Source organism: Capra hircus, chromosome 18 (assembly GCF_001704415.2).
Source record: "Capra hircus breed San Clemente chromosome 18, ASM170441v1, whole genome shotgun sequence".
Classification (NCBI taxonomy): domain Eukaryota; kingdom Metazoa; phylum Chordata; class Mammalia; order Artiodactyla; family Bovidae; genus Capra; species Capra hircus.
The window spans coordinates 11,747,238-11,765,092 of record NC_030825.1 but is presented as its reverse complement, the minus strand read 5'-3'; the positions used below and the strand labels follow the sequence as shown (position 1 = coordinate 11,765,092).

Genomic DNA, 17,855 nt, shown 5'->3' with positions numbered 1-17,855 from the left:
AGGATACTGAGGGTCTGCAGTGTTTGGAAGGATTTCATGGGACTGCTATTTTGGGAAGGTTCTAAGATGCTGTGGTTTAGATGAGGGCTACTGTGTGAGAAGGATTCTAGGGGCTTTTGTGTTGAGAAGGATTCTGAGGGGCTGCAGGGTTGAGGAGGATCTGAAGCAGTGTCATTCTAAGTAAAATTTTGAGGTGCTCCATGTTAAGATTCCAAGGGCCTGTTGTGTTGGGAATGATCTGTGGGCTATTGAGAATGATTCTGAGGCAAGTGTGTTGGGAAGGGTTGTGAGCAGATGCTGTTAGTAAGAATTCTGAGAGGCTGCTGTGCTGAAAAGGACCTGAGGGTCCACCATGTTGGGAGGGCTGGGTATTGAGGAGGATCTAAGGTGCTGCCTTGTTGAGAAGGATTCTGAGGGCCTGCAGTGTTCAGAAGGACCTGAGGGGCTGCCCCATTGGGAGAAATTCTCAGGGGATATAGTACTGAGAAGGAGAATGTTAGCAGCTGTGGTTTGAGAAGGGTTCTGAGGGACTGCCATTTTGAGGAGAATTTGTAGGGCTCCATGTGAGTATGATTCTAGGGGCTCCATGTTGAGAAGAACTGTAGGAAATGCCATGCTGGGAAATATTCTGAGGACCCCTGTGTTGATAAGAATCTTAGGAGGTGCCGTGTTTTGGAGAATTCTCCAGGAGTTATAGGGGAGAAGGCAATGGCAACCCACTCCAGTACTCTTGCCTGGAAAATCCCATGGATGGAGGAGCCGGGTAGGCTACAGTCCATGGGGTCGCTAAGAGTCGGACACAACTGAGTGACTTCAACTTTCACTTTTCACTTTCATGCATTGGAGAAGGAAATGGCAACCCACTCCAGTGTTCTTGCCTGGAGAATCCCAGGGACGGGGAACCTGGTGGGCTGCCGTTTATGGGGTCGCACAGAGTCGGACACGACTGAAGTGACTTAGCAGCAGCAGCAGGAATTATAGTGTAGAGAAGGATCTGAGGTGCTGCCATGTTGAGAAGATTTTCAGGGACCAGGGTGTTTGTTAAGTGGATCCTTGAGAGGCAGCTGAATTGATGAGAGTTTTGAGGAGCAGCTGTTTTGCAAAGGATCTCAGATGCTACCATGCTGAGAAAGATTTATGTACTGCTGTGTTAGGACAAATTCTGAGGCACAGCCTGTTTGGGAAGAGTTTTGAGGGGCTGCCTCGTTGAGAAGGATTCTGTGGTGCTGAGGTGTTGGGAAGGACTCCAAGGGAATTGTTCTGAACTTCTCTGTGTTCAGAAGAATTTTAGGGGTTGCCATGTTTTGGAGGATTCTCAGAAGCTACTTGTTGAGAAGGATCCTGAGGGCCTGTAGTGTTTGAAAGAATTCTGTGGAGCTTCCATATTGTGAAGGATCTGAGTAGATGTGGTGTTGACAAGGATTCTTAATGGCTGTACTGTTGAGAAGGATCCTGAGGGGTGCTGCCACATTGGGAAGGATTCTCATGGGTTGTCATGTCAGAAGGATTCTGAGGGCCTCAGTGTTGAGAAGAATCTTAGGGGCCGCCATGTTGGGAAGAATCTTAGCAGTTGCAGTGGTGGGAGTGATTCTGAAAGGACTGCCCTGTCAGAAGGATTCTGAGGGCCTTTGTGTTGTCAAGAATCTGAGGGGCTATGGTGTTGAGGAGGATTCTGAGATAGTATCACGATGAGTAAGATTTTGAGGTGCTCCATGTTGAGAAGGATTCTGAGGGCCTGCTGTGTTGAGAAGGATTCTTAAAGCCTCCATGTGGAGCAGAACCTTCAGAGTTGCTTTTTGTAAAGGATCTGGGGGGCGTCTATGTTCAGAATGATTCTGAGGGGCTGCAGCATTGGGAGGTATCTGAAGTGCTGCCTGTTGAGAAGGTTTCGAGTTTCTGCTGAGTTTCTGGATGTGAGGAGCCTGCTGTGTCACAAGGATTGTGAGAATCTTAGGGGCTGCCATGTTTAGAAGGAACTCTGAGGGTAGCTTTAAGGAGAACTGAGGTAGTGTCCTGTTGAGTATGTTTTTCAAGGTGCTCCATGTTGAGAAGGATTCTCTGGGCTGCATTGGAAAGTATCTGAGGGGCTGTTTTGTTGAGAATAATTCTGAGGCATAGCATGTTGGTAAGCATTCTGAGGTGCTATTGTATTGAGGAGGCTCTGAGGTGCTGCCATGTTAGGAAGGATTCTTAGGGGCTGCTGTGTTCAGAAGGATTGTGAGTGGCCTCCATTTTGAGGAAGATTCTGGGGGGTTACTGTGTGAGATGGATTCTGAGGACCTCCATGTTCAGGGGCTGTCATGTTGACAAGGGTATTGTGTGCCTTCTGTGTTGAGGATTCTGAGGGCCTGCTGTGTTGAGAAGAATTCTGAGGGGCTTCTCTATTGGGGAAAGATCTGAGGGGTGTTGTGTTAAGAAGGGTTCTGAGAACTGCTTGTTGCAAAGTATTCTGAGGGATATGTGGTGAGCAGCATTCTGAGAAGCTGCTGTTTGGCAGAGGATCTGAGGGGCTGTCTTATCAAGAAGGATCTGAGGTGCCACCATGTTGAAAAGGATCTAGGTGCTTCTGTGCAGAGGAGGATTCTAAGAGAATGCCATGTTGAGAAGGATCTGTGGGCTACTGTGTTGAGATGGATCCTGAGGAACTGTCTATATGAGAAGAGTTCCGAGATGCTGTGATGTTGAGAAGAATTCTGAGGTGCTGCAGTGTTGAGAAGGGTTCTGAGCAGCTGCAGTGTTGAGAAAGATCTGATGTAGTGTCATTGAGGGGCTACCATATTAGGAAGGATCTGAGGTACTGCCATGTTGAGAAGGATTTTGAGGGGTCAGATTATTTAGATGGATCCTTGAGGAGCTCCTAAGTTGATGAGGGTTTTAAGGGACAGTTGTTTTGCAAAGGATCGCAACTGCTGCCATGCTGAGAAGGATCTAGTTGCTTCCTTGTAGAGGAAGATTCTGAGAAGATGCCATGTTGAGAAGGCTCTGTGGACTTCTGTGTTGGATAGATTCTGTGGAAATGCCTGTTTGGGAAGAGTTTTGAGGGGCTGCTGTGGTAAGAAGGTATCTGAGTGACTGTGATGTTGGGTAGGATTCTGAGGGCCTCCTTGTTGAGATTAATTTTAGGGGCTGCGGTGTTTCTGAAGATTCTCAGAAGCTGCTGTGTTGAGATGATTTTGAGGGGCTGCCTTGTTGAGAAGGACACTGCAGACCTGTAGTATTCAGAAAGATTCTGTGGGGCTGCCATATTGGGAAGATTCTGAGGTGATGTGATTAAGAAGGCTTCTGAGTTGTTTTCCTGATGAATCCTATGGGGCTTCCTCATGGGTTAGATTCTCACAGTTTCCTGTGGTGGAAGGAAGGATTTTGAGGGCCTCAGTGTTGAAAAGAATCTTAGGGGCTGTCATGCTGTAAAGAATCTGACGGGCTGTGGTGTTGAGGATGCTGAGGTACTGTCATGTTGAGTAAGATTTTGAGGTGCTCTCTGTTGAAAAGGATTCTGAGGGCAATGCTGTGTTGGGAAGGATCTGAGGGACAGTTGAGTTGAGAATGACTCTTAGGCATGCCATGTTGGTAAAGTTTGTGAGTGGATGCCATGTTGGTAGGAATTCTGAGGTGCTATTGGGTTGAGGAGGATTCTGAGGGAATTACATGTTGAGAAGGATTTGAGTGGCTGCCATGTTGGGAAGGATTCTGAGGGCTTAATAATCCTTAATTTTGAGGCTTAAGAAGTATCTTAGGGGCTGCCATGTTGAGGAAGATTAGAAAGAGTGCCTTTTGAGATGGATTCCGACGGCCTCCTTGTTTAGAAGATTGTTGGGGGCTGCTGTGCTGAGAAGGATCTGAGGAGTAGCTGTGTTGAAAGAATTCTGAGAGGTGCTTTGTTTAGATGTATTCTGAGGGGTTGCTTTCTCGGAAAGGATTCTTAGTGCCTCCATGTAGAGCAGAATCTTAGGGGCTGCCATGTTGAGAAGATTTGGGGGACTATGTTTGGGATGATGTGTGCTGCTGCCATATTGAGAAGGTTCTGAGGGGCTTCACAGTGTTGTGAAGGATTCTAAGGGGCTGCAGCGTTCACAAGGATTATGAGGGACCTGAATGTTGAAAAGAATCTTAGGAGCTGCTGTGCTTTAGAGGATACTAAGGGTCTGCCATGTTGAGATGGATTTGAGAAGTTGCTGTGTTCAGAAGGATTCAGAGGGGCTGCCATGTTGAAAATGATTATAAGGGACTGCTGTGTTGAGCAGAATCCTGAGGGGGTGCCATAACAGAAGGATTGTGAGGGCCTCTGTGTTGAGAAGAGTCTTAGGGTCTACCTAGTGATGGTTCTGAGGGGCTTCTGTGCTCAGAAGTCTGCTGAAGGGTGATAGCATTGGGAAGTATCTGTGATGCTGCCATGTTGAGAAGGATTCTAAGTGGCTGTTGTGTTGAGGAGTCTGAGGGACTGCCATGTTGAAAAAGTGATTTTGAAGGGCTGCTGTGTTGAGGATGCTGAATGGTTGATCTTTGGGAAAGAAGTGAGGGGTTGCCATATTGAGAAGATTCTGAGGGGCTGCTGTCTTGGGAAGGATTCTGAGGGCTTCTATAATGAAAATTATTCTAAGACCTGCTGTATTAAGGAGGATTCTGAGGTGCTGCCTTGTTGAGAAGGATACCAAGGGCCTGCAGTGTTGGGAAGGATTTCATGGGACTGGCATATTGGGAAGGTTTTACAATGCTGTGGTTTAGATGTATCCTGAGGCTTACTGTGTAAGAAGGATTCTAGGGGCATTTGTGTTGAGAAGGATGTGGGTGGCTTCTGTGTTCAAAAGAATTCTGAGGGGCTTCAGTGTTGAGGATCTGAGGCAGTGGAGTAAGTCATTCTGAATAAGATTTTGAGGTCCTCCGTGTTAAAAAGGATTCCAAGGACCTGTTGTGTTGGGAAGAATCGGTGAAGCTGTTGTGTTGAGAATGATTCTGAGGCATGTGTTTTGGGAAGGATTGTGAGCAGATGCTGTTAGTAAGAATTCTGAGAGGCTGCTGTGTTGAAAAGGATCTGAGGGTCCACCACATTGAAAAGAGTTTGGGAGGGCTTGGTGTTGAGGAGGATCTAAGGTGCTGCCTTGTTGAGAAGGATTCTGAGGGCCTGCAGTGTTCAGAAGGACCTGAGGGGCTGCCTCATTGGGAACAATTCTCAAAGGATGTAGTGTTGAGAAGAATATTAGCAACTACCATTTGGGAAGGATTCTGAGGGACTGCCATTTGGAGGAGGATCTGAGGGGCTCCATGTTGAGAAGAATTGTAGGTGCTGCCATGCTGGAATATATCGAGGGCCTCGATGTTGAGAAGAATCTTAGGAGGTGCTTGTTGTGTTTGGAGGATTCTCAAGAGCTGTGGTGTAGAGAAGGATCTTAGGTGCTGCCATGTTCAGAAGGATTTTGAGGGGCTCTGGTATTCAGGTGGATCCTTGAGAGGCTGCCAAATTGATGAGAGTTTTGAGTGGTGGTGGTGGTGGTTTAGTCACTGAGTCATGTCCGACTGTCGTGACCCCATGGACTGTAGCCTGCCAGGATCCTCTGTCCATGGGGTTCTCCAGGCAAGAATACTGAAGTGGGTTGCCATTTCTTTCTCCAGGGGATCTTCCCGACCCAAGAATCAAACCTGGGTCTCCTGCATTGCAGGCAGATTCTTTACCAACTGAGCTACAAGGGAAGCCCAATTATTAAAGATGCAAAGGATCTCAGATGCTACCATTCTGAGAAGGATTATGTGCTGCTGTGTTGGGACAGTTTCTGAGGCATGGCCTGTTTGGGAAGAGTTCTGATGGGCTGCCATGTTGAGAAGGATTTGGAGTATCTTCATATTCAGAAGAATTTTAGGGATTGCTGTGTTTTGGAGGATTCTCAGAAGCTATTGTGTTGAGAAGGACACTGAGGACCTGTAGTGTTTGAAAAGATTCTGTGAGGCTGCCATATTGTGAAAGATCTGAGTAGATGGTGTTGACAGGATTCTGAGTGACCGTCGTTTGAAGGATCCTGAGGGAACTGCTGTGTTGGGAAGGATTCTGAGGGCCTCAAGTGTTGAGAAGAATCTTAGATGCTGCCATGTTGGGAATAATCTTAGCTGCTGCAGTGGTGGGAATGATTCTGAAGGGCTGCCATGTCAAAAGGATTCTGAGGGCTTTTGAGTTGTGAAGAATTAGAGAGGCTGTGGTGTTGAGGGCTCTTCTGAGGTAGTGTCATGTTGAGTAAGATTTTGAGGTGCTCCCTGTTGAAAACGATTCTGAAGGCCTGCTGTGTTGGGAAGGATTCTTAGGGACTGCTGTGTTCAGGTGGATTCCTGTGCGCTGGCATTTTGAGAAGAATTCTAGGGGCTGCCATGTTGAGAAGAATCTTAGCCACTGCTGTGTTGATGAGAATTCTGAGTGGCTCCCACGTTGAGAAGGATTCTGATAGGCTGCCATGTCAGGTTTCTGAGGGCTTTTATTTTGAAAAGTATCTTAAGGGTTGCCATCTTAAGAAGTAACAAAAGGATTGCCGGCGAGATGGATTCTGATGGCCTCTGTGTTTAGAATAATCTTAGGGGCTGCTGTGTTAAGAAAGATTCTTAGAGTCTCCATGTGGAGCAGAATATTTGGGAATGCTTGTTGAGAAGAATCTGGGGGACTTCTATTCGGAATGATTCTGAGGGGTTGCAGCATTGGAAAGGATCTGAAGTGCTGCCTTGTTGAAAAGGTTTCTGAGTTTCTGCTGTGTTTGGAAGGATGTAAGGGACCCTTGAGAGTCCCTTGGACTGCAAGGAGATCCAGTCAGTCCATTCTAAAGGAGATTAGTCCTGGGTGTTCATTGGAAGGACTGTGCTAAAGCTGAAACTCCAGTACTTTGGCCACTTTGTGCGAAGAGTTGACTCATTGGAAAAGACTCTGATGCTGGGAGGGATTGGGGGCAGGAGGAGAAGGGGACGACAGAGGATGAGATGGCTGGATGGCATCACCAACTCGATGGACATGAGTCTGAGTGAACTCCGGGAGTTGGTGATGGACAGGGAGGCCTGGTGTGCTGCGATTCATGGGGTCACAGAGTTGGACATGACTGAACGATGGAACTGAACTGAAGGGACCCACTGTGTCAAATGGATTGTGAAGATTTCTGTGTTGATGAGATTCTTAGGGGCTGCCATGTTGAGAAGGATTCTGAGGGACTGCTATGTATAAAATTACCCTGAAGGGCTGCTATATTGAGGAGCATTCTGATCTGCTGTCATGATGAGAATTCTGAGTGGCTGCTGTGTGAAAAAGATTGTGAGGGCTTTTGTGTTGATAAAAATCTCATGTGCTGCCATGTTGAGGAAGGGCTGATCTGTTGAGAAGGATTCTCTGAACCTCCATGTTTTGAAGATTCTTAGGGGTTGCTGTTTTGGGAAGGATCTGAGACCTGGTTGTGTTGGTAAGCATTCTGAGGTGCTGCTATGTTGAACATAATTCTGAGGGGCTACCGTATTGATAAGAATTCTGAGGGGCTGCCACATTGAAAATGTTCTGTGGAGTTGCTGTGTTGAGAAGGATTCTGAGGGGCTGCTGTGCTGAGGATTCTGAGTAGCTGCCTCACTGGGAAGGATATGAGGGGCTGTTGTAGAGGATTCTGAGAGGATGCAGTGTTGAGATGGATTCTGAATAGTTGCCATATTGAGGAGGATTCTGAGGTGCTGCCTTATTGAGGAGAAATCTGAGTGGCTGCTGTGTTGGAAGGATGTGAAGGGCTACCGTGTTAAGAAGGATTTGGGGCTGCTGGACTGAGAAGTATTCTGTGTGGCTGCTGTGTTGAGGATTCTGAGGTTCTGCCGTATTGAGATGAATCTGAGATTCTGCCATGTTTAGAATGATCGTAATGAGCCGCCATGTTTAGAAGGATTCTGGGGGCCTCCGTGTTAAGAGGGATCTTAGAGGCTGCCATCCTTTAGAGAATTCTCAGAAGGATATGAGGACTGCTGTATTCAGAAGATTCTGAAATGCTGCCATGTTGAAAATGATTTTGAGGGGCTGCATGTTAAGAAGGATTCTGAGCTGCTATCTTGTTAAGAAGTGTTCTGAGAGCCTGCAGTGCTAAAAAGAATCTTAGTGAGTGCTGTGCTTTGGAGGATTCTCACAGGTGGCCATGTTGAGAAGGAGCGGAGGAGCTGCTTTGTTCAAAAGGGAGATTGTGAGGGGCTGCCACGTTGAAAATGATTTTGAGGGGCTGCGTGTTGGGAAGGATCCTGAGGGTTGCCATGTTGGAAAGGCTCGTGAGGAGCTATGTGTTGGGAAGGATTCTGAAGGCCTCCATGTTGAGAAGAGTGTTAGGGGTTGCCATGTAGAGATGTTCTGATGGTTTTAACTTCTGTGTTCGGAGGCTGCTGAAGGGCTACAGCATTGGGAAGGATTTGGAAGCATTGGGAAGGTGCTGCCATGTTGAAAATGATTTTGACAGGTGGCTGTGTTGAGGATTCTGAATGGCTGCTCTTAGGGAAGGAAGTGAGGGATTGCTGCATAGAGTAGTTTCTGAGGAGCTGCTGTGATGGGAAGGATTCTGAGGAACTACCTGTTTGGGAAGAGTTCTGAAGGACTGCTGTGTTGAGAAGGAGGAGTTATGGTGTTGGGAAGTATTCTGAGGGCCTCTCTGTTGAGAAGAATTTTTAGGGGCTGCTGTGTTTTAGAGGATTCTCAGAAGCCACTGTGTTGAGAAGATTCTGATGGGCTGATTTGTTGAGAAGGACGCTGAGCGGCTGTGGTATTTGGAAGGATTCTGTGGGCTGCCATATTGGGAAGGATCTGAGGAGGAGATGTGGTGTTGAGAAGATTTTGAGTGGCTGTCCTGTTGAGAAGGATCCTGAAGGACTTCCTCATGGGTTGCTTTGTCAGAAGGATTCTGAGGGCCTCAGTATTGAGAAGAATTTTAGGGGCTGCCATGTTGGGACGAATCTTAGCAGCTGCGGTGGTGAGAATGATTCTGAAAGGCTGCCATGTCAAAAAGATTCTAAGGGCTTTTGTGGTGTGAAGAATCTGATGGGCTGCTGTATTGAGGAGGATTCTGAGGTAGTGTCATGTTGAGTAAGATTTTAAGGTACTCTCTGTTGTAAATGATTCTGAGAGCCTGCTGCATTGGAAAGGATATGAGTGGCTGTTGTGTTGACAATGATTCTGAGGTATGTTGTGTTGGTAAGCCTTCTGAGGTGCTGCTGTGTTGAGGAGTATCTGAAGGGCTACTACGTGTTAGGAAGGATTCTTAGGGGCTGCTGTGTTCAGAAGGATTTTGAGGGGCTTCCATGTTAATGAAAGCTGCTGTATTGGGAAAGGATCTGAGGGGTGTTGTATTAAGAAGGATTCTGATGGCCTGCCAAGTTGCAAAATATCCTGAGGGATGTGTGTTGAGCAGCATTCTCAGAAGCTGCTCTGTTGTGGAGGATCTAGGGGCTGCCGAGTTGAGAAGGATTGTACCTGCCTGTCCTGTTGAGGAGGCTTCTGAAGTGCTGCATTATTGAGAAGGATTCTGAGTGGCTGCTGTGTTTAGAAGGATTCTAGGGGCCTCAAACTGTTGAGAAGAATCTTAGAAGCTGCCATCCTTTGGAGGATTCTCAGGGGCTCTCTGTTGAAAAGGACAGGGAGGGCTGCTATGTTCATAAGATTTTGAGAGGCTGCCATGTTGAAAATGATATTGAGCGGCTGCCATGTTGAGGATTCTGAGCTGCTACCTTGTTGAGAAGTGTTCTGAGGGCCTCAGTGTTTGGAAGGATTCTGAGGGTGCTGTGTTGAGAATCTGAAGGGCTACTGTGTGGAGAAGAGTTTGGGGAGACTACTGTGTGGAGAAGGAATTGGCAACCCACCTCAGTGTCTGCCTGAAAAATCCCAAGGACAGAGAAGCCTGGTGGGCTGCCTCTGAAGGGTCGCAAAGAGTCAGACATGACCGAATGACTAAGCGGAAGCAGCCTGTGTTGAGGAGGATTTGTGGTGCTGCCATCCTGGACAGGCTGCTGAGGTGCCGTTGTGTTGGGAAGCATTCTAAGGGGCTACAGCGTTCACATGGATTCTACAGGCCTCAGTGTTGAAACTTAGGGGCTGCCATACTTTAGAGGATTCTCACTGGCTGCCATGTTGAGAAGGATCTGAGGGCTGCTGTATTCAGAAGGATTCAGAGGTGCTGCCATGTTAAAAATGATTTTGAGAAGGATGCTGAGGGTTTGCAGTATTTGGAAGCAATCTCTGGGACTGCCATGTTGGCAAGGTTCTGAGGTGCTGTGGTTTAGATGGATCTTGAGGTCTAGTCAAGGCTATAGTTTTTCCATTGGTCATGTACGGATGTGAGAGTTGGCCTGTGAAGAAAGCTGAGCACCGAAGAATTGATGCTTTTGAACTGTGGTGTTGGAGAAGACTCTTGAGAGTCCGTTGGACTGCCAGGAGATCCAACCAGTCCATTCTAAAGGAAATCAGTCCTGGGTGTTCACTGGAAGGACTGATGTTGAAGCTGAAACTCCAATCCTTTGGCCACCTGATGCAGAGAGCTGACTCATTTGAAAAGACCCTGATGCTGGGAAAGATTGAGGGCAGGAGGAGAAGGGGACGGACAGAGGATGAGATGGTTGGATGGCATCACCGACACAATGGACATGGGTTTGGGTGGACTCTAGGAGTTAGTGATGGACAGGGAGACCTCGTGTGCTGTGGTTCATGGGGTCGCAAAGAGTTGGACACGACTGAGAACTGCACTGAACTGAGGGCTACCATGTGAGAGCAGTTATAGAGGCTGTGGTTTTGAGAAGGATCTGGTGGGCTTCTGTGTTCAGAAGGATTCTGAGGGGCTGAGACTTAAGGAGGATTCTGAGGTAGTGTTGAGCTAAGTAAGATTTTGAGCTGCCCCATGTTGAGAAGGATTCTGAGGGTCTGTTGTGTTGGGAAGGATTTGTGGAGCTTTTGTGTTGAGAATGATTGTGAGGCATGTGTGTTGGGAAGGTTGCCATGTTGGTAAGCATTTTGAGGGCCTGTAGTTTTGAGGAAGATTCTGAGAGGCTGTTATGTTGGGAAGAATCCTGAGGAGCTGCCATGTTCAAAGGCCCTCTGTGTTGAGAAGTACCTTATGGGCTACCTTGCTTTGAATTTTTCATGGGGTCCCATGTTTGAAAGATTCTGAGATGCTACTGTGCTGAGGAGGATTCTGAAGGGCTTCCCTGTCAGAAGGATTTTAAGTACCTCAGTGTTGAGAAGAATCTTAGGAGCTGTTATGTTGGGGGGATCTGAGAGCCTCTCTGCTGGGAGAAATCTGGGGCTGCCCTATGTTGGCAGATTCTCAGAAGCCACTGTATTGGGAAGGATCTGAGGGGCTGCTGTGTTTAGAAGAATTCTGAGAGGCTACCATGTTAGGAAGGATCTGAGGTGCTGGCATGTTAAGGATTTTTGAGAGGCTGGAGTATTTAGACAGATCCTTGAGCAACTGCCAAGTTGATGAAGGTTTTGCGGGGCAGCTGTTTTGCAAAGGATCTCAGATGCCACCATGCTGAGAAGAATCTATGTGCTGCTGTGTTGAGGATTCTGAGGTACTGCCTGTTTGGGAAGCGTTCTGAGGGGCTATGTGTTGAGAAGGATTCTGAGGTGCTGTAGTGTTGGGAAGGATTCTGAGGGCCCCCATATCGAGAAGAATTTGGGAGGCTACCGAGTTTTGGAGGATTCTCAGAAGCTGCTGTGTTGAGAAGATTCTGAGTGGTTGTCCTGTTGAGAAGGATCCTGAAGGGCTGCCGTATTGGGAAGGATTCTCAAGGCCTGCTGTGTAAGAAGGATTGTGAGAGCCTCAGTGCTGAGAAGAATATTCAGTTCAGTTCAGTCACTCAATTGTGTCCAACTCTTTGTGACCCCATGAATTGCAACACGCCAGGCCTCCCTGTCCATCACCAACTCCCAGAGTTCACTCAAACTCATGTCCATCGAGTCGGTGATGCCATCCAGCCATCTCATCCTCCGTCGTCCCCTTCTCCTCCTGTCCCCAATCCCTCCCAGCATCAGAGTCTTTTCCAATGAGTCAGCTCTTCGCATGAGGTGGCCAAAGTACTGGAGTTTCAGCTTTAGCATCATCCTTCCAAAGAACACCCAGGACTAATCTCCTTTAGAATGGACTGACTGGATCTCCTTGCAGTCCAAGGGACTCGCAAGAGTCTTCTCCAACACCACAGTTCAAAAGCATCCATTCTTCACTGCTCAGCTTTCTTCACAGTCCAACTCTCACATCCGTACATGACCACTGGAAAAACCATAGCCTTGACTAGATGGACCTTTGTTGGCAAAGTAATGTCTCTGCTTTTGAATATGCTATTTAGGTTGGTCATAACTTTCCTTCCAAGGAGTAAGGGTCTTTTAATTTCATCTGCAGTGACTTGGGAGCCCCAAAAAATAAAGTCTGACACTGTTTCCACATCTATTAGGTGACGCCATATTAGGAAGAATCTTAGCTGCTGCAGTGGTGGGAATGATTCTGAATGGCAGCCATGTCAAAGGATTCTGAAGGCTTTTGTATTGTCAAAAATCTGATGGGCTGTGGTGTTCAGGAGGATTCTGAGGTAGTGTCATGTTGAGTAAGATTTTGAGGTGCTCCATGCTGACAAAGATTCTGAGGACCTGCTGTGTTGGGAAGCACCTGAGGGGCTTTTGTGTTGAGAATGATTCTGAGGCATGCCATGTTGGTAAGAATTCTGAAGTGCTGGTGTGTTGAGGAGTATCTGTGTGGATTACAAGTTGAGAAGGAACTGAGGGCTTGCTGTGTTGGGAAGGATTCTTAGGGGCTGCTGTGTTTAGATGGATTCTGAGGGGCTGTCATTTTGGGAAGGTTTTAGGGATTGCTGTGTTGAGAATTCTGAGTAGCTGCTGTGTCAGAAGGATTCTGAGGGCTCTTGTGTTGAGAAGTATCTTCGGGGCTGCCACTTTAAGAAGCATCAGAAGAGCTTCATGGTGAGACAGATTCTGATGGCCTCTGTTTAAAAGAATCTTAGGGGCTGCTATGTTGAGAATGATTTGGAGAGGGTTCAGGGTTGAAGAGTATTTGAGGTAGTGTTGTGTTGAGTACGTTTTGGAGGTGCTCCATGTTGAGAAGGATTGTGGGAGCCCGCTGTGTTGGGAAGGGTCTGAGGGGCTGTTTTGCTAAGAATGGTTCTGAAGCATGCTGTGTTGGTAAGAATTCTGAGATGCTGCTCTGTTGAGGATGATTCTGAGGGCTGCTATGATGAAAATGATTTTGAAGAGCTGCCATGTTGAGGAGGATTCTGAGTTGCTGCCTTGTTGAGGAGGATATTGAGGGCCTTCAGTGTTTGGAAGGATTCTGAGGGACTGCCCTGTTGGGAAGGTTCTGAGGTGTTGTGGCTTAGATGGATCCTGAGGGCTACTGTGTGAGAAGGATTCTAGGGGCTGTTGTATTGAGAAGGATGTGGGTGGCTTCTGCATTCAGAAGGATTCTGAATGGGTGCAGTGTTGAGGCGGATCTGAGGGAGTATGGAGTTGAGTAAGATTTTGTGGTTGAGAAGGATTTCTAGGATCTGTCGTTTGGGGAAGTTTTCAGGCTCAGGTGGTGGATCCCCTGGAGGGGTTAGTGCGCTTATGAGGACACAGGCCACCCCTGCGCTGGGCGCATCGCTTTTGTGCTTTTTGGGCCGATGTGCTGGAATGTGTCTTTCTGAAGGCGAGTCCAGGTTTCTTGGATTGAAGGCTCATTGGAGGTCAGGGCTCTTTTACAGAGTCATTGGATTCATCAAGTGAAAATGACCGTAAATAATGGTTCTATGGACACTGAGGAATGGCCTGGAAAGTGAGGGCTCAGGAAGGAGCTGGGTGGCCTAGTTGGCAGAGGCGGCTCTCCTGGCTTCAGGAATCCATCCATATGGATAAGAAGGGCTTGCACCCCAGCCCAGGCCATGTGGGCCTCTTACTCGTGGAGATCTCTGCGCACCTCTGGGTGCGTGCATTCATTCCCTTGGCTTCTCTGGCCACAGGAGTCTGCCTTCCTGTGAAGAGGGGTGCTCCGTACCGTGAGCTCAATGTGGATGTAGTCCCTGTGTCTCTCCAGTAGAAACAAACCATCCTGGTCAAGTGGTCATTTCTTTTGGTCACTGTCTTGACTGAGCAAGTGCAGAGAACTAGAAGGGTTCCTTTACAGCAGTACCAGCACCCCGTGTGGGCCAGGATCCAGCTCTGGGCACCCCCACCCCTTGCACTGCGGGGCCACCTCACCCTGTGTGCTTCCGGCCTCAAGCCACCTTGTTTCTCTCCTGGGCTCTCCCCTCCACCACCTGTCTGGCCCCTTCTATCAGCTTCCAATTCTCCATCTTCCTGTAACAGACAGAATAAACTGGTCCCAGTTTCTCGGATACTTTTCCCTGAGAGGTTGATGGGGTCTGTGTCCCCTACCAATCAGAGTGGGCTCCGTGATGCTTGACTGGCAGAGGATGGCAGAGGGGCCAGTGCCAGTTCCAGGCCTGGCCTTTAAGAGGACAGCACCTCCCTCCTTTGGCTCAGGGGCCCCAGCTGCTGAGGACTAGTCCTCTGGGGGGTCTGCTGGTGAGGAGGTGGGTGTGCTGAGCCCAGGTGTCCCCACCAGGCACCCTGGGGGAGCACAGCCATCGAGGCCCCTCCAACCCTCAGCCAGGTACCCCCAAGGGCTCGCAGCCTGTGTGGTGTGGAGCAGAAGTGGCTAGCTCAGCCCCGCCCTAATTCTCCCCCTCCACTCGGGCCATCTAATAATGGGGTCACCCTGGGGCAGGCTCTCTGGGCTCACTGCCTCTCCTTCCCTCCCTCCCTGCAGTGTGGGACTTCATCCTGCCCAGCACCCCGCCGGCCCCGCAGCCCTGGTACACTGACCAGCGCTTCACCCTGACTCTGCTCTGTGCGCTGGTCATCCTGCCCCTCTCCACGCCGCGGGAGATCGGTTTCCAGAAATACACAAGGTACAGGCTGCAGACCCCTCCTGGGGGCGATGGCTGGGGCTGGGTCCCCACCTCGGCTGGCGTTTGGGGGTGATTTCTGTCTGCCTGGGATAGGGGAGCTGGCAGCATGGTTCTTTCCATTGAGAGAAGAGGAAAGAAATGTTAAATTATGAAAGTCATTCGTGTGCATGATAGAAAATACAGATAAACAGAAAAGAAAATTGCCTGTAATAACAGGGGCTCCATTTTGTTACTTAATGATCCCAGGCTTTTTCTGCACCCACCCACCCACACACAGGCACGGAGACACACACACACGCACACGCACACGCACACGCACACACACACACACACACACACACTTTTCATTTTACAGTCTGAGGCTCCACATATACTTTTGAAAAAATAAACTCTGGCAAAAATCTTCACACAAGTGTGCCACCCACCCACGTTTCCCTGTTGTGTAGAGAAGTGGAGCAGAGAAACAGCAGGCAGGACCCCAGAGGCCCCCAGGCGCCCCCAGCCCTTCCCAGCTGGTCCTTCTGCACGCTGTGTCGGGGCTGCTTAGATGCCAGATCCCAGGGGCTGTGTGGCTATTGCTGGAGAGATGGGGCACCCGTAGCGCTCACAGCCTCGCAGGTCCCACTACGTGGCGTGGGGGTGTCCCTGCCTGGAATGCCCTTCCTGTGTCCTATCGTACAGATAATTGGGGCCCAGACAGGGAGAACTTGCTGACCTCTTGCCAGTGTGGGCCGAGCTGACACTGAGACCCCGCTCTGTATGGCTCACTACCTCGCCACGGTCACCCCCTAACGCTGCACTCTCTCGTGTGTTAGCATCCTAGGCACCCTGGCCGCCTGCTACCTGGCCCTGGTCATCATGGCGCAGTACTACCTCAGGCCCCAAGACCTCGCCCGTGAGCCCCGCCTGGCGTCCAGGTGAGTCTGGGGGTGGCTTCCGGGGTCTTCTGTGAGGGGTGAAGGCCACTTCCCCGCCCCCCAACCCCCCATGGTTTGCACAGAGCCCTGGCTCGTCTCATGAAGTTCTTCAGGTGTCTGATGCTGTGGAGCTCAGCAAAACCTCTTTTCCTTGTTCAGAACCACTCAGCTGCCGCTAGTGATGACAGGGTGAGGGACACGGAAGCACCACATGCCCGCCAGCCGGGGCTCCTGGGTGGTTGCAGCCCTGCCCCACAGCGTGGAAGCAACAGGGCCGGCCAGCAGGATGCGGAGGCCAGTGCGGCCCGAGAGGCCTGAGCGAGGCCAGAAGTGAGGAGTCCTGTAGGGATTTGGAGCTTCAGGGAGGACTTCTGTTTTACATGGAAGCCATTTCAGGGTTTTGATCACAGCAGGGGCTTGAAATCAAATCTGGTGGCAGGCCAGCTCCAGGGGCCTGTGACCTGTGACGTCACCCAGGTCCCAGACTCAGAAGGGCCCACCCTTGGTTTAACGCCCTGCTATCACCATCCTGAGATTCTTCACAGCTGCTGAACGAGGGCCGGCATGTTCATTTTGCACGTGGTCCCGCAAATCGTGTGGGCCCTCCTGGAGGACAGATCAGAGGTGGAGCAGGAGAGAGAGGAGAGTCTGGGGTGACTCTGAGCTTTGAGCAGGGGGACCGAGGGCCATGCTGTTTCCTGGACTGTGTGGGATGGGGAGGAGTAGGTGGCTGGGGGAGGGTTTTGGTGGGGACATGTTAGGTGGGAAAGGCTTCGAGACACTAAATAAAGATGTCAGGGAGCTGTCAGGTTGGAGTTCAGAGAGGCCCCGGCTGGAAGTAGAAATGTCAGCCCAGAGGTGGCATGCAAGGGCTGTGTGAAAACTGTAACAGCCGGTGGTCCTCCACCAGTCCTGGGGGCCCAGGAGAGGAATGGCGAGTCAGGAGCACTGTTTGCCTCCTGGAGCTGCTTGTTCTACCACAGACTGAGAGGCTGAAAGCAGCAGCAATCCCTCCCCTTGGTTCTGGAAGCTAGAAACCGAATATGAGGGTGTCAGTAGGGCTGCGCTCCCTCAGGAGGCTCCGGGAGGGTCCTTCCTGCCCCCTCGGTGTCCTGAGCTGCCAGCGCTCTTTGGCGCTCCTCGGCCTGCAGGCGCTTCTCTCCAGCTTCAGCGCCATCCTCACACAGCTCTCCCTGAGTACGTGTTTTCTCTTCCCTTAAGGGCACCAATTTTTGGATCAACTCCCAGGCTGCTCCAGTAGGACCTCGTCTTAATTTAACCAATTATATCTACAAGGACCCTTTTTCCAAATAAAATTTCATTCTGAGATTCCCACTGGATATAAATTTGGAGGGGGGATGGTCACTATAAACCCAGGACAGATGATGATAGAAGCTGGGTCTCAGAGGTCAGTGAGCAAAATTTCAAGAATTTTAGGGTGTTCACCACTGAATACTGCTCCTGGGTCATGTGGGACTGAGCCGTGGTGCTGGATTTGGCCACAGAGGCCAGTCTTGATGTGGCTGAGTCTCGTCAGGGCAGGAGGTGGGGATGAGGCCCAGGTGGACTGGGGTCAGAGAGAGGTCTTCTGAGGAGGGGAGGAGAGGAATGGACAGGAGGCGGGGCTCAGCGGCCCCCACACGCACATACACTGACGGGGTAATCCAACAAAGCAGGAAAGCCGGCAGGAGAGGCCCGGACCCACTGCTGATCTGTGGCCTCGAGTCCACCCGGGGAGGGTCTCGTGCCCTGGAGGTGCATCCTCCAGGGCTGGAGCTCGGACGGCATCTCCCACAGGAACAGGAGGGGACAGTTCACGTGGCCCAGAGGATGCAGGCAGGCAGATGGAGCAGCGGAAGCGTGGGCTCTGAGAAGCCGGCTGTCTGCTGACAGTGCTGTTGAGGAAGGTCTGAGAAGGCGGGGCTTGGCTGGAGGGCTCCCCGGGCTTAAGAGTCGGCCGGAAACACTGCGCAGAAGGGAGATGCCACTGTGCGAGCCTCCTGTGGCTGCTTT

The 17,855-nt window shown here is 49.9% G+C and overlaps 1 protein-coding gene across 1 annotated transcript in view; it reads left to right on the top strand.

Moving 5' to 3' along the window:
• SLC38A8 (solute carrier family 38 member 8) overlaps positions 1-17,855 on the top strand; it is a 47,718-nt gene that overhangs the window by 12,242 nt on the left and 17,621 nt on the right. The window contains exons 3-4 of the mRNA XM_018061777.1: positions 14,784-14,925; positions 15,741-15,842. Coding sequence (XP_017917266.1) covers positions 14,784-14,925; positions 15,741-15,842 — 244 coding nt within the window. The remainder of the gene's footprint in view (positions 1-14,783; positions 14,926-15,740; positions 15,843-17,855) is intronic.